At 39.6% G+C, this 14,509-nt stretch overlaps 4 protein-coding genes and 1 long non-coding RNA gene across 5 annotated transcripts; 2 read left to right on the forward strand and 3 right to left on the reverse strand.

The window, feature by feature from the left end:
* Positions 1 to 116: 116 nt before the first annotated feature.
* Positions 117 to 2,585, reverse strand: LOC103573476 (tyrosine--tRNA ligase, cytoplasmic). Its single transcript, XM_008552593.2, has 7 exons — positions 2,475 to 2,585; positions 1,885 to 2,264; positions 1,544 to 1,806; positions 1,232 to 1,447; positions 960 to 1,163; positions 512 to 791; positions 117 to 441 (listed from the first exon to the last, which is right to left on the reverse strand). The coding sequence occupies exons 1-7, from the start codon at positions 2,568 to 2,570 to the stop codon at positions 186 to 188; spliced, it is 1,695 nt and encodes a 564-aa protein (XP_008550815.1). The 5' UTR covers positions 2,571 to 2,585; the 3' UTR covers positions 117 to 185.
* Positions 2,586 to 2,879: 294 nt separating this feature from the next.
* On the forward strand, positions 2,880 to 4,731 carry LOC103573478 (uncharacterized). Its single transcript, XM_008552594.3, has 2 exons — positions 2,880 to 4,372; positions 4,440 to 4,731. Exons 1-2 carry the CDS (start codon positions 3,242 to 3,244, stop codon positions 4,725 to 4,727), a joined length of 1,419 nt encoding a protein of 472 aa, XP_008550816.1. The 5' UTR covers positions 2,880 to 3,241; the 3' UTR covers positions 4,728 to 4,731.
* A 507-nt stretch (positions 4,732 to 5,238) lies between these two features.
* Positions 5,239 to 8,848, reverse strand: LOC103573560 (vacuolar protein sorting-associated protein 11 homolog). The gene is made up of 3 exons (XM_008552707.2): positions 8,713 to 8,848; positions 8,466 to 8,534; positions 5,239 to 8,395 (listed from the first exon to the last, which is right to left on the reverse strand). The coding sequence occupies exons 1-3, from the start codon at positions 8,725 to 8,727 to the stop codon at positions 5,261 to 5,263; spliced, it is 3,219 nt and encodes a 1,072-aa protein (XP_008550929.1). The 5' UTR covers positions 8,728 to 8,848; the 3' UTR covers positions 5,239 to 5,260.
* A 114-nt stretch (positions 8,849 to 8,962) lies between these two features.
* LOC103573479 (probable ATP-dependent RNA helicase DDX46) lies at positions 8,963 to 12,986 on the forward strand. The gene is made up of 3 exons (XM_008552595.3): positions 8,963 to 9,154; positions 9,699 to 12,339; positions 12,416 to 12,986. Exons 1-3 carry the CDS (start codon positions 9,135 to 9,137, stop codon positions 12,836 to 12,838), a joined length of 3,084 nt encoding a protein of 1,027 aa, XP_008550817.1. The 5' UTR covers positions 8,963 to 9,134; the 3' UTR covers positions 12,839 to 12,986.
* On the reverse strand, positions 12,961 to 14,254 carry LOC103573480 (uncharacterized). The gene is made up of 4 exons (XR_549165.2): positions 14,240 to 14,254; positions 13,796 to 13,985; positions 13,594 to 13,701; positions 12,961 to 13,133 (listed from the first exon to the last, which is right to left on the reverse strand). It is a non-coding gene; the product is annotated as an uncharacterized LOC103573480 (long non-coding RNA).
* Positions 14,255 to 14,509: the final 255 nt, after the last annotated feature.

A 14,509-nucleotide genomic window follows, 5' to 3' on the forward strand; every position in this document is an offset into this window, starting at 1 on the left:
TATTTAATCATCGAATTTTTCAGCTAAAATTTATTACTAATTTATTCAATTAAATGATAAATATAAAAAATTTAAATGTAAGAGAGAAAATGCAAAAAGAGAATTTTTATTGCGTGTTATGTGACTTATTTAAAAAAAAATGTTTATTTAAATTTAAATTAGTAAAAGTTCATTATTTGATTTTTCTATTTAATTGGAACATTTTTAAGAGTATCGGCAGTGAGTTTTCCTTTGGTTGATGTCAGCAGCAATTTGCCGCTCCAAGAAGCTTCACCGTCGGCATTAACCACCAAGTCAACGGCTAGTTTTTCCCATACTTTTTTCTTGGGATTCAAAACATCATCGGGCGCGCCAGTCTCATACCCATCAACAATTACCCTGTCACCGGGCACTGCGTCTGCTGGTGGTCTCAGCGGCTCAACTTTTCTCTCTTCCCCGTCTCTAAATTCCACATAAAAAATTAGTCATTAAATCATCACGCAATTATTTATTTTAAACAACCAACACTTACACAGAAGCGCACAAGACCATTCCATGTGAAGCGACACCACGTAAATTTGCCGGTTTCAAGTTTGCGAGGACTACTACCATGCGGTCTTGCATTTCTTCAATAGGAATAAAATTAACCAGGCCACTGACGATTGTTCTGGGACCAGAATCTTCACCTAGATCTATTTTTTCAACGTACAGTGAGTCTGCGTCCGGGTGTTTTGAGACCTGGACGATTTTTCCCACACGGATGTCAAGTCGCGATGGCTCAACTTCAGTATTTGCTGGTGGATTTTTTTTATCTGAAATTAAATTATCATTTATATCAAACAATTTACTTATTGGTACATAGTGATGTCACTGTTCGACTCTCATAAATTTTTAAATGTAGGATTATGTAGGATCAGTAGCAAATATTGACTGAGCTCCAATTAAAAACCTGACGAGGTAGATTTTAAATAAAAACAAACCTTGTTTCTTTTCTTTGCCAGGTGGCGGATACGCTTTGTTACACAAAGTCTTTAAATTTGGATCTGATTCAAATTCTTTACGAATAGGATCCAGTAATTTGTTGATAAGAACTTCGGCAGCAGCTTTCAAATCACCAGGATGAATTATCTCTTTAGCGAACGCTGCTTCCAGGTCTTCGTATTTATCAAATTCTATGTCACCGCCTGAAAAAAAATTATTTAATTAATTTGTGATTAAATTCTCAGACTAATAATTAAGAATAAGTATTTACCGAAGTCTTTAGCTCTTGGAACGAGGAATTTCTCCCCGGGTTTCATCATTGGAAATATTACGTGTTTAGAAAATGCGAGGATTCCATTGTCGATGATATTTCCAGGCTCGCAAAAAGCTTTTTTTAGTTTTCTCTTTACTGCAGCTGCGTTGTCGAGCAAGTCGATTTTTGAATCTTCTTCTGATGATGACATTTTAGAGCCAGCAAGTCCAGGAACTAACACGAAATTTAAAATTCAAATGGACTTTTTTTATTATGACTCCAATAGACACTAGATTTATTTAAAGAAAAAGTAACAGACGCAATACGTACTCATAGGGTTCATCAAATGGATCCGTTTGTCATACCCAAGTTTAGGTAGATATTTTTCAGCGAATGTGAATATCTTTCGCTGATCAACGCCACCGAACTGAGCATCAACTCCCAGATACTGTTCATCTAGAGCTTGTAGCCCGGGGTAAAGGAGCCCTGACAGCAAAGGATCTGCTGACTGCTTCACTACTTCAGCACCAGCTTTCTTGGCATCGTGCTCTGTTACTGATGCTGTCAATTTATAAACATCTAAAGTGTACTCCCTGAAAATCATCAAAAATCCATTAGCTCATAATTTGATATTCGTCTAATTAAATGCATGGATGACTTAAAATACTTACTTGGACAGTTGATAGTCCGTTCCTTTGACAAACTTAAGTTTATCCAATGGAACTCCGATGGATCTGAGTGTCGCTTTGATCACTGCCTCGTAGTATTGAACCCTCAGAGCGAGTTGATCCCACGGAGCCTTCATGTTGTCTAAATACGCGTGAAGATCCGCAAACAAGATCGTGACTTCGACACCGGCTTTAAGGAAGTCGGCAACTTTAGACAGGGGAGTAAAGTATCCAATATGAGGTTTCCCTGTGGTCGCTGTGCCCCAGTATACCTTCAAGTCTCTCTCCTTGAGGATGCTCTTGAGTTTATCCTCACCCAGCCACTCTGCGAGATTTCGGGTTATCAATTGGAACTTCTCTTCCGCCGTTAACTGAGTCATTATCTGATGATTTAAAATTTATTTATAGATTATAGATTGTATATAGAGACATAATAAACCACGTGCACTCAGGCTCAAATACTTTAGGTTAAATATACACTTAAAATTATTTTTAAAAATAAAATAAATTTCAAATATTTTTTTATTACAATTATTTTTGCTGTTATTATTTTGGATGATTAAAAGACAGTTTAATTCAAAAAATATACTTACGAGTGTCAAAACAGCTGGTGGTGGAAATGGGTCCGGTTTATGATCCTCGCAGTAGCGACAGTTGTCCGATATATCGTGATCATGCGCATAGCGCATGGCGAGGAGATGACAGCACTAGCGGATATCAGGCTCTAAAATTCAAATTGCAAAATGTTTAAATTAAATTCACATGTTCATTAATAAAAAATAAATATATGTTTTGAATAATTTTTTGGACAAGTGAAAATTTTTGATCTAAGAGAATTTTTCCTCGTTCCGTGAAAATTTTTTATTTAAATTCTTAGTGCGAAAAATTTATTTGGAAAAATAAAAGTTTCTAACGCTAAGTAAAATATTTTCGCGCCAAAAAATTCTTTCTTTTTGTGTTTTTTGTCATGTCAGTCGTATACCTGCCGCGCGTTCCGATGGAATGAAAACTTTCCCAATAAAAATAAATAATTAACAAAATCCTTGATAAACTTTTCAAACTCATAACTAAATAAATAATCGATTACTTTACCTCGATACTGCTGTCCATTAAAAAAGTCGATCTACTCAAACTCGGACTAAATTTAATTTCCACGAAAACAAATTTTCAAATTTTACCCGCCATTTTGTTGTTTACTAAAATTGCGCTTGAAAAAAACAAACTGGTAACGTAATTAAATATCACCTGTGAATTAACTATCGTTAAAATTTAATTAGTTAATTAATTATTAATGAGAATAATTAAAAGTAATTAAATTTCGTAAATATTTTAAATAGTTGTTTGTGACAAAAAAAAATCGATGTCTGAACTTAAATATATCGTGCGTCCAAAAGTTCGTTTCAGCGAAACGTCAGAGTCTGCTGACGACTCGACATCATCCTCAAGACCAGGGTCATCACGAGTGCGAATAAAAAGCATCGAAAATGTCAAAAAACCGTTCAAGTTAGTGCGTGAAGTGCGCGACAGTCTTAACCTCAAACGCGCTGACAAAAGTGTTCAGATGTCAACCTGTCAAGTTGGACCCAAATCCACGGACACAGAAGCTGGTAAAATTATAACTGATGCTGATAATTCTGGTAAAGTAGAATCGAATAAAGAGAATATAAAAAATGACAGGGAAAATTGCCTGACTAAAAAGTCCAATTTGACAGCTGGTAAAAGCAAAGATTGTAAAGTTGAAATGGATAAAATAACTAAAATATTGGATTCTGTTTCTATAAAAACACCTGGACAATTAAAAACAAAAAAAATAAATGAGGATTTAAATAAAAAACCGGGAAAAAATAATGATTTTAAAAGTTTTCATTCAAAAGTTGGAGGTAATCTGTCAAAATTATCAAGTCATCAATTAAAATCATCAGGAAATCAATTAAAGTCATCAGGAAATCAATCAAAAGCACCTGAACCTCATAAATCTGCAGGTGCTTCATCAAAATCACCAGGAATTCAAACAAAATCACTAGGAATTAAATCAAAATCACCAGGAATTCAATCAAAATCATCAGGAATTCAATCAAAATCACCAGGAATTCAATCAAAATCACCAGGAATTCAATCAAAATCATCAGGAATTCAAGCAAAAGCATCAGTAGCACAAAAATTACCATCAAAATCACCAGGTCCATTTAAAAAACCACCAGATCCAGTTAAAAAAACCCAAATAAAAGTAACAACGGCCAGAAATAAATCAGTTTCACGTCCAAATGTTTATGTAGGACCAGGAATACTGAAAGCGCGAAGCCTGCCATCAGTTTCTGATCCTAAACCAACTAGCAGACTGACAAATTATCCTGCAAGTGATAAATTACGCAGGCCTGAGTACAATTCTGTCATAAACACAATTAAAAAACTAGATAAATTGAAAAAAGAAAAGATTGTCAGTGATTTTGATCATCTGCCAGCTTCGTACAAGGACTTGGTTGCTCGTAAGGTAATTGATTGGTTGATCGATTGGTAATTAAATTTTTTACTGATGATTTTTGGTTTTCAACTTCTAGATGTCGAGCGCATTGGACTTCCCGGTAGACAAGCCGATTTTTAGGGACCTGATTGACTTGAGTGTTGATGAATCTCATCTTCCGGGACCCATCACGCGGACCAGAGACCCGCAGCCGAGGCTGAGAGACCTGGAGCCCAAGCTGGAAGACTTTTTCAAGCCGGAGTATAATGATGAGTACTGCGCTTCTGTTAAAATACGACCGAGGACTCCGGAATTTGATGACAATTGGTCGGCATTTAAAATTAGCGACCGTATTTTCGAGTGGAAGTCTTCTCTAGATGATTAAGGAGTTGGTTTTGTTGGTGATTTTTAGAAAATGACTGGCGTTCATTGAAAGGGAATCGGATTCTTGAGCAGTTAACATGTAGAGTTAAGAGACTGCAGAGAAAACTCTTGATTTTGGTAAAACTATCAAAGATACGGTAAAAATATATGAGTACATATTTATAGAGGATTGAATTTTCTACAAAAAAGGTCTCTATCACTTTTTACGTAAATCTAATAATTAAAGCACTAGAATTATATTTCTACAAAAAATCTCACTAGCTCCTCAATCAATTCCGCCATTTTAAAAATCACCCGCCATTTTGTTATCTCAAAAAACAATTCAGTATTCACAAAAAAATGATCTAAATACTTACAAAAATACGCTTTGAATGACTAAAAAATATTTAAATATTAAGGATACTTTATTTTTAATTACATAGATATTGTAAATAATTAAACTGTACAATTATATTTTTATATATACGAAGGCAGTATTTACACTTAATTACAAAAAAATCTAAATAAAAATTACAAAAGTCAGTTTTAAAAAATCTATTTACTGAAAGGATTCAAATTTTTATTGTAATCATCGTCATCCTTGTCGTCGTCTTCATCAAAAGGGTTAATACATTTTTCCTCCGTAGCTTCTTCAGCGAACGGATTATTTTTCTCATCATAGTCAACCGCGACAGCATTAACCGGAACAATGGGAGTCTTGGGAACAACGAATCCCTTCCCCGGGGAGTTCCTCGGGCTGCTGTTGACAATCAGAGCCTCGCGAATCCTGACAGGTGAAGATTTTCTTTCGCGGTCACTCCTGGGACTGATGTTTGCCTCCAAAGTCATCGCGTACCTGCCCCGTTCATCCAGGTCCTTAGATTTGCCTTCAGTCAACCTGATCCTGGCCTCTGAAGTCCCGAATGCCCGTTCCTTGACCTCCTGGTCCTCGCTGTTCCTCACGATAGGATTAAGCGCCGCAGTGTTGGTGATTCCAGCCAGCAGCGGCTTCTCGGCATCAGTGTCGGTGATCACCATGAGCTTCTTGAAAACCCCGCGGCCAAAGTAGTCAGCAACCAGCGAAAATGGATCCTCGGCTCGGTCCAGCAGACTATGGAAGGTTTCGTGCAAATCCCTGGAGGCTTCTTGCGCCCTGATGATGTCCAGCAGCTTCTTATTATTAGGCAAGCAAGCCGGGCACTCGTTTTCGTTCTCCGAGAAGCTTTGGAAGCAGTGCTGGTGATAAGAATGCGTGCACATGAAGTGGACAGAAGGTAATTCCAGCTGGTGATGGCAGGCACTGCACCTGGACCCTTGAAAAATTATGGTGCTGCTCTTGATGACGTCAATTTGCTCGCGGAGTTTGATGGTGTCCTTGCGGTACTTTTCAACCAGTTCATGATCAGCCACCGTCTGCTCGTATTCAGTCTTCAGTACACTGGTCAAGTAGCTCCTGACATCACCCAGAGTGCAGTTCAATGAAGTGGACAGTGCGTCGATTACCATCAGCGGCGGAAGCAGTTTTTCAGCAGCGATGAAAGCCAAAATGTCCGCCAACAGTTTCGGCGAAGCCTTACGATTACGAGCGACGCTCCAGAGGGCCTGGACCCAGAGGTTCGGGTCCTGGTGCCCGAATCTGCGGCATGTCGATAAAACAGACTCGTCGTCCGCTTCCCGCAGATGGTATTGCAGAATTTCCTGGTACAGCTTCCGCTCCTCGTACAAGTAGAGCAGACCCCGACGGAAGTTATGCTGGTGGCAGAGAATCAGGATCTGATCTTTGTCGTAACAGGCCTCCGAGTTCTGCAGCAGGCGAATTACCTTCTGCTCATACTGCAGTTTAGTAACGTCGGCTTCCTGGGCTTCCCACACGTGGAGGTAGTGTTCCACGAGAGTATTGTAAACTAAAGTGCTCCATTTCGTGTCACACTTCACCAAATACTCGAGGAACTCGACCAACCTCTCGGAATTGTTCAGGAACAAATGAATGAAGTCTTCGGGGTTCGCGCGGTCGGTCTGCTCATCCAGGTCGACATTCTGGTCAATCAGAGGACGATCGACGGTAACTGGTCGATAATTGGTGCACAATTTTTTCAAAAACTCGGTCGCCAGGGCGGGGACATTCTCGATCAAGACTTTCCCGTATTTCTTCATCATCATCTCGGCTTCCTCGAACTCCAGAGTCCCCATGTACTCCAACGCGCTCTTGTACTCCTGCTTGTCCTCTATCTGGATCCTCAGGAACCACTCGTGCTTTTTGTGCTTGCGAGCGAGCAGCAGAGCGTCTTCCGGAGAGGCCGACCGGCAGACTTTAATAGCGATTTCGACGTCGAAGTCAACTTCCCGGTCTTTGGTCATGATGAACTGCTTCAGTTTGTCAGTCTGGTTGAGCTTTGTGTAGCAGTTGAGCAGCAGAGTCGTGTGGTCCTCGGTAGCTTTCCCTTGTTTGTGCAGCGCTTGCAAGTAAGTCGTCAAGTTGTCAATATGCTGGGAGTCCAGGAACTTCCGGATCACGTAAGAAGGTTCCAGTTTACCGATGGTGCGGATGTACTGCTCTATCGCGGCATTGTGGTCACCCTTGGAGTATAAATGGTCGCCGTACTGACGGAAAATGTCGACGAGGCCTTCGCTGTCATACTGCTGGCTCTTGGCGATCCGTATCGCGACGTCATACAAATTTTTTTTAAACAGCAGAGCGAGTTTTAGCTGCAGATCCTTTTCGTCTAGGTGATAGAGTTTATTGTCGCCGCTCAAAATAAAGAACCCGCCCCACTCGGAGACGATGGCGGAAATGGAGATCATCGAGGCGGAGAAAACGATGAACTTGTTCTGAATGTCCAGGACGGTGATCAGGTGCTTGTCAACTCCTGGGGGAATCGGCTCTATGGTACTGGGCTTCGCGGAGATCGTGGTACTTCTGGAAGCTCCAGCTCCTGAGGGAGTGCTCGCGGATTCCTTGGCCACGATTACTAAGTACCCGCGGAACCAGTCGAGCATGACCTTCTGACCCTCGATGGCGTAACAGGGCCCGCGGCCGTCCAGGGTGTAGCAGTAGACTGCGTCATTGCGCGCGATCATAAAATGACTGTCCTGACTGGTCTCCGCCAGGACACTGCATCCTGGAGCGCAGCCCATGTTGTCCAGGACGGTCTTGACTTCTTTGTCTTTGACGGTGATGTTGTAGAGGTAGACGTTCAAGGTCGTCGCGACGAACAAGTAGTTCTGCTTACCTGGGGACCGGATTGCTAGACCAGTCACCGCAGTGTTGGAGTCTTTGATAACTTTTATTTTATTCTTGCGGTCGCGGGTGACGTCCCCGCGGTAGAGCATCACCGAGCCATCGGAGAATCCCACTGCCATTAAAGTGAGACTCGGGTGAATGCACAGCGCAGTCGCTGGCACCGCTCGGAAGCTGGGGGTCGCGCGGCTGATGCGGATGCACGTGGGGTTTTCCTGTTTGTCGAGCTTAGAAAAGTTCCAGACTTTGATTGTCGGGTTGCAGCCGGGGTCGTCTTCGCCGATGGTGAAGAGGTACGAGGTATGAGGCACCTGGTGCATCAGCGTGCATGACATTTCATAGGCTTTGAAACTCGAGACTTGATATGTTCGTTTCACCACGTGGATGTTCCCGAGGCTGTCGGAAAATATCAAACTCCCATTGCCGCTTGTCGCTGACGTCACTTGGGAGTCCTGTCAAAAAATTAATTATTAAATAAATAAATAAATAATTAATTTATTTATTTATTAATTTTGTTTTTACCCCAAGTACTTCAAATATTTTTCCATTATCGACTTCTTTTTTTAAATCAAAAAAATTGAATCGGCGCCACTGAAATTTGAAATTAAAATTTTAAATGACAGCTGTCAAAATTAATAATTAATTTTAATTACAATTTAAAAAATAATTAATTAATTTTTGTGGTAAATAATTAAAATTTTGTAATTTAAAATTAAGGTTAAAAAATTAAATGTCAGATGGAAAACTTAATGGATTATTTATTAATTACCTCGAGAAATGCCATAATTTAATTAATTACTAATTGGCATTACGTCTAAACAATTAATAAAATTAATTATCTAATTACTTATATTTTATAATAATTATTTATATACAAAATATATGACAAATAAAATTTTTTGACATTTGACAGATGACAGATTATTTAAATGCGCGTGCGCAAGAAACATTTCGATAACGCGGAATTTGAATTTGCCGCCACCTGGAGGTTGAATTTGAAAGTTATTCGAGAGGAGAATTAAAAATTACTCGCAAAGTAAACGAACATAAATCGTCGTGATGTTCAGCTGTAAACTATTAATTAGTTTTTAAATAAATAATTAGTAAGTGATCAATAAAATATTAGTGATAAATATATTGATAGATATTTAAATTGTAAATAAATATAAAGAAAGTATTTATTGTCGAAATATGGGGCGCAGTAATGATAAGTAAGTACTTTTTATTTTAGAGGTTAAGTTTATATTTACAGTAAACATATGCACGTTTAATTAAATAATTAATTACTTTTTATTAATTATTTTAAATTAATTGGTTTATTTATTTATTCGACGAGAAAATTACAAATTTTGAAAATTTAAATTAGAATATTTACTAGTTTTCAATTCTGGATTTAAATAAACAAACACGGACATATTTTAAATATTATTATTATTATTAACTTGCTAATTACTAATTTAAATAATTTACATTTAAAATTTTATCATTTTTCTTATGATATGGAAGTTAGCGGACGTCTGATAATTTTTAGTTTTATTTAAAATCGACAAATCATAAAAAAAAAAAATATTTGAAAAAATTGCACTTGTAGTTTTTTAAATTTCCTACACGTGCATTTTTTTTTTTTTTTTTTTTCTAATGACCTAAAAAAAAAATAAAATTTCTAATTGCCTGTTAACTAAAAGATAATTTTTAAAAATATTTCGATAAAAAAATCAATGAATGATTACTATAATTTTTCTTTATTTTTTGCAGAGATCGTCATCATAGAAGACGATCAAGATCTCGTTCCCGATCACGTTCATCAGTGACACCAGAAAAAAAGCGACGTCGTTCCCGTAGCAGAGAACGTGACCGTGACCGGGATCGCGACCGCGACAAGGAAAAGTCATCGCGGTACCGCGACAGACGGAGTCGTTCACGAGATCGCGATCGTGACCGTCGCGACCGGGGTGACCGTGATCGAAAACGCGGTGATAGCAAAGAAAAACGTTCCGACTCTTCAAAGTCGCGGTCAACGAAAGACCGTAAGCGTTCGCGGTCGAAAGAAAAGAAAGACAAAGACAAGAATGACGAGGATCTACCATTTGATCACACGAAATTGGACAAAGAGGAGGAACAGAAGCGTCTGGAGCTGGAGATGCAGAAACGCCGTGAGCGCATCGAGCGCTGGCGGGCCGAGCGCAAGAAAAATGAATTAGAGGCGACCAAGAAAGACGGGAAGCCGATACTCGCAAATCTCCAACTGCCGATGAAGAAGTGGTCGCTGGAAGACGACAGCGACGAGGAAACTCCTGTCGTACCTGCGACGGGGGTCAAGGAGGGCGAGGAAGGCGAAGTCAAAGAAGAAGTCGCCGAGCCCAAACCAGAAGCTCCAGCAGAAGAAGAAATTGATCCGCTGGACGCATTCATGGCCGAAGTCCAAGAAGAAGTTCGTAAAGTAAACAAAGTTGATCCCAAAGCAAAGTCTGCTACCAATGGAAACTCAACGACCTCGAATCAGAGCGGAGTCGTGATCGTGACCGGGGTGGCCAAGAAGAAGGTGCAGAAGCAAAAGGGCGAGTTGATCGAGCAGAACCAGGACGGCCTCGAGTATTCCAGTGAAGAAGAGAGCGAGAACCTCCACGAGACCGCAGCCGGTATCGCCAACAAACAGAAGCGCGAGCTCGCAAAAGTCGACCATGCGATCACCGACTACTTGCCCTTCCGTAAATCTTTTTACGTTGAAGTACCGGAGATCGCGAGGATGACCAACGAAGAGGTGGAGTTATACAAAGAAGAGCTGGAGGGAATTCGCGTCAAAGGCAAGGGCTGTCCTAAGCCAATAAAATCCTGGGCCCAGTGCGGAGTCACGAAGAAAGAGCTCGAGGTACTGAAGAAACTCGGGTACGAAAAGCCGACTCCTATTCAGTGCCAGGCGATTCCTACGATAATGTCCGGTCGTGACTTGATAGGAATCGCGAAAACAGGAAGTGGAAAAACTCTGGCGTTTTTGCTGCCGATGTTCCGGCATATACTCGACCAGCCTCCGCTGCAAGACGGCGACGGACCCATCGCCTTGATAATGACCCCGACTCGGGAGCTCTGTATGCAGATTGGCCGAGACTCGAAGAAGTTTGCAAAGTCTCTGGGTCTGAGTCACGTCTGCGTGTACGGAGGCACGGGAATTTCCGAGCAAATAGCGGAGCTGAAACGCGGGGCGGAAATAATCGTTTGTACCCCAGGTCGTATGATCGACATGCTTGCGGCCAACAGCGGGAGAGTCACTAATTTACGCAGGGTAACTTACGTGGTCTTGGACGAAGCGGACCGGATGTTCGACATGGGGTTCGAGCCCCAGGTGATGCGCATCATGGAGAACGTTCGTCCCGATCGTCAGACGGTACTCTTCAGTGCGACGTTTCCAAGACAAATGGAAGCGCTGGCCCGGAGGATCCTCACGCGGCCGGTCGAGGTCCAGGTCGGAGGTCGGTCTGTAGTCTGCAAGGACGTGGAGCAGCATGTGGTCGTTCTGGAAGAAGACCAAAAGTTCTACAAACTCCTGGAGATACTGGGCCACTACCAGGACAAGGGCTCGATCATTGTCTTCGTAGACAAGCAAGAGAACGCTGATACTCTGCTGAAGGATTTGATGAAGGCTTCGTACTCCTGTATGTCCTTGCACGGAGGGATCGATCAGTGCGATCGTGACTCGACGATCCTGGACTTCAAGGCTGGGCGCACGAAGCTGCTGATCGCGACTTCCGTCGCCGCACGGGGTCTTGATGTCAAGCAACTGGTCCTGGTCATTAACTACGATTGTCCCAACCACTACGAGGATTACGTGCATCGCTGCGGGCGAACCGGACGTGCTGGCAACAAAGGGTACGCGTACACTTTCATCACTCCAGAGCAGGAAAAATATGCTGGTGATATTTCGCGCGCGCATGAGTTGGCTGGGGTTCCAGTTCCTGATAAACTTAAAATTTTGTGGGATCGGTATCGCGCAAGGTTGGCTGCTGACGGTAAGAAAGTCCACACTGGTGGTGGGTTCAGCGGCAAAGGTTTCAAATTCGACGAGTCTGAAGCCGCGTTGGCTAACGAGAAGAAAAAGTTCCAGAAAGCTGCTCTGGGTCTGCAGGACTCCGATGACGAGGACATTGAGAATGACATCGACCAGCAGATTGAGATCATGCTCGCACCCAAGAGAAGTATTAAAGAGATAACGCGTCCTGCTGCTGCTAGTCTTGGTCTCACTGGACAACCGGTGCCCAGTACTACGGACAAGTTGGAACTCGCCAGGAAGTTGGCCTCCAAGATCAACATCGCCAAGAACTTGGGCGCTGAAGCCAAAGGAGCAACTCAGCAGGCTGCGGAAGCGATTCTCAAAGGCGCTGGTCCGACAAATCTTATCACTGTACGTATTTTTATTTTTTTAGTTGTTATTTAAAAAATATTTATTGGAATTTTGTCTCAAATATTTTTTGTTGCAGGCGAAAACTGTCGCGGAACAATTAGCGGCCAAGCTCAACACCAAATTGAACTACCAGCCACGTGAGGAAGATCTCCTGGAAGGCGAGGGTGAGATCGGAGAGCAGACTTTCAAGAAATACGAGGAAGAGTTGGAGATAAATGACTTCCCTCAGCAAGCGCGTTGGCGGGTCACGAGCAAGGAAGCTCTTGCTCAGATATCCGAGTACTCGGAAGCTGGACTCACTGTCAGAGGTACTTACATTGTGCCAGGTAAGAGTCCGCCAGAGGGAGAACGGAAACTCTACTTGGCTATCGAGTCGACCAGCGAGATGGCCGTCAGCAAAGCCAAGGCTGAGGTCTCCAGGTTGATCAAGGAAGAGTTGATAAAATTACAATCTTCGGGCGCTCACACTGCGTCCCGTGGCCGTTATAAAGTTTTGTAAATTAGTATTTTTTTTCATTAATTCGGGGATTCCCTGAATCATTTTACGGCAATACCTGCTCTTGTAATTTTTTTTATTATTATTTTTATTAGTGATACTGACATGGAAATAAATAAATGTAATATTGAATAAAATATTTATTTACATTTATTATTGTTTATTTTTTACAGGCTTAGTTATTTTAATTTTTCATTATTACTATTATTTATAAAATTAATTATTTACATTTAAATGAAAGTCCAGAGTCTAAGTCGCATATATATGGAGGACAGCACTTTGAATACGTAACATTACACTGAAAAATATTTTTTTTATTTACTTTACGTTACATACAATATATATATATATATATATATATATATATATATATATATATATATATATATATATATATATATATATATATATATATATATACTGACAAAAAAAATTAAAGGAACAGAAAAATTTAATAAATTTTTTAGTGATTTTTGGAAGACTGTAACTTTGTGAAAAATAATCGTATCGAAATTTAAAAAAAAGCATTTTATAGCTTGAAGTTTTTAGTTTCGGTGTATTTTTATAAAAATTTTTTAAGAGCTCCGTTTATTGCACAAAAATAAAAATTTCAAAAGCCTACAATAATTTCAAAATTTTTAGAAGTCGCTTGAAAATTTTTAAATCTATTTTTTTTGGAAAATGTATAAAAATTTCTAAATGTATGAATATATAACTAAAAATTAAATATATATTTATTTATACATAGTTATACATACTCCTTCATTTTTTTCATTACACAATTTAGCTTGTAAAATATTTATCATCGCAATTATAACAATTGCCAAAATAATTGTAATTTTGAACATTTTTTAAATTTATTTAAACTGAAAAACAAAAATTAATTTTTTTTTTTTAAATAAATTTGCGACTTAAAAAACTTTATAGTGAAACTCAATTATTCGAATGATTGTTACTTACGTCAATTAATATGACAACTGGCTGATGAGTTAATGGGATCGTCATATATATACTGGTATTTCGTAAAAACAAAGCCAGGAATTTATTCCCGCGGGCTATTAATTATTATTATTTACTCAAAAAACACAATCTAATTTTTTTATTTTGAACATTAAAAATAGTGGCTTGCAACGTCATATATATTTTTCTGCTAGAAAAAACAAGATAATTGTTTCAATGGAATTTGAGGAACATAAATAAGTATAACCTGATATAAAATCAAAAACATATTTTTTTGCGTTGGTTTTTTTTTTAGTAATTAAAATTTCATGTGTGGAAAAAACGTGAAGTAAATTATGATAAATGGCTAAATATCCATTGGGAAAGTATGACAAATTTTATGGAAATAAATTTTTTCTGATCTTAAGACCATCAAAAAGTAAAAAAAATCAAAAATGGCCATACTTCATCCCGTAAAGTTTGAAGATTTCGTTACCGGATTTACTGTAGGAAATCCGGCATCGGATTATTTTCCGAAGAGTTCACTCTTGCAAAGAACTTATCAGTCCACTTTAGAAAAAGGCAGCGATGAGAAAATGCGGCTTATCATAACACTGTCTGTCTCATTATGAGGAATCGAAACCAAGTTCGATATCTGGGTAGAACTAAATGATGGTGATCAATTCCATTGCAGGAGTGGAACTTAGAAGAACCGGATAACTGATCGGAAGTTTA

This window comes from Microplitis demolitor, chromosome 2, assembly GCF_026212275.2.
Source record: "Microplitis demolitor isolate Queensland-Clemson2020A chromosome 2, iyMicDemo2.1a, whole genome shotgun sequence".
Taxonomy (NCBI): Eukaryota; Metazoa; Arthropoda; class Insecta; order Hymenoptera; family Braconidae; genus Microplitis; species Microplitis demolitor.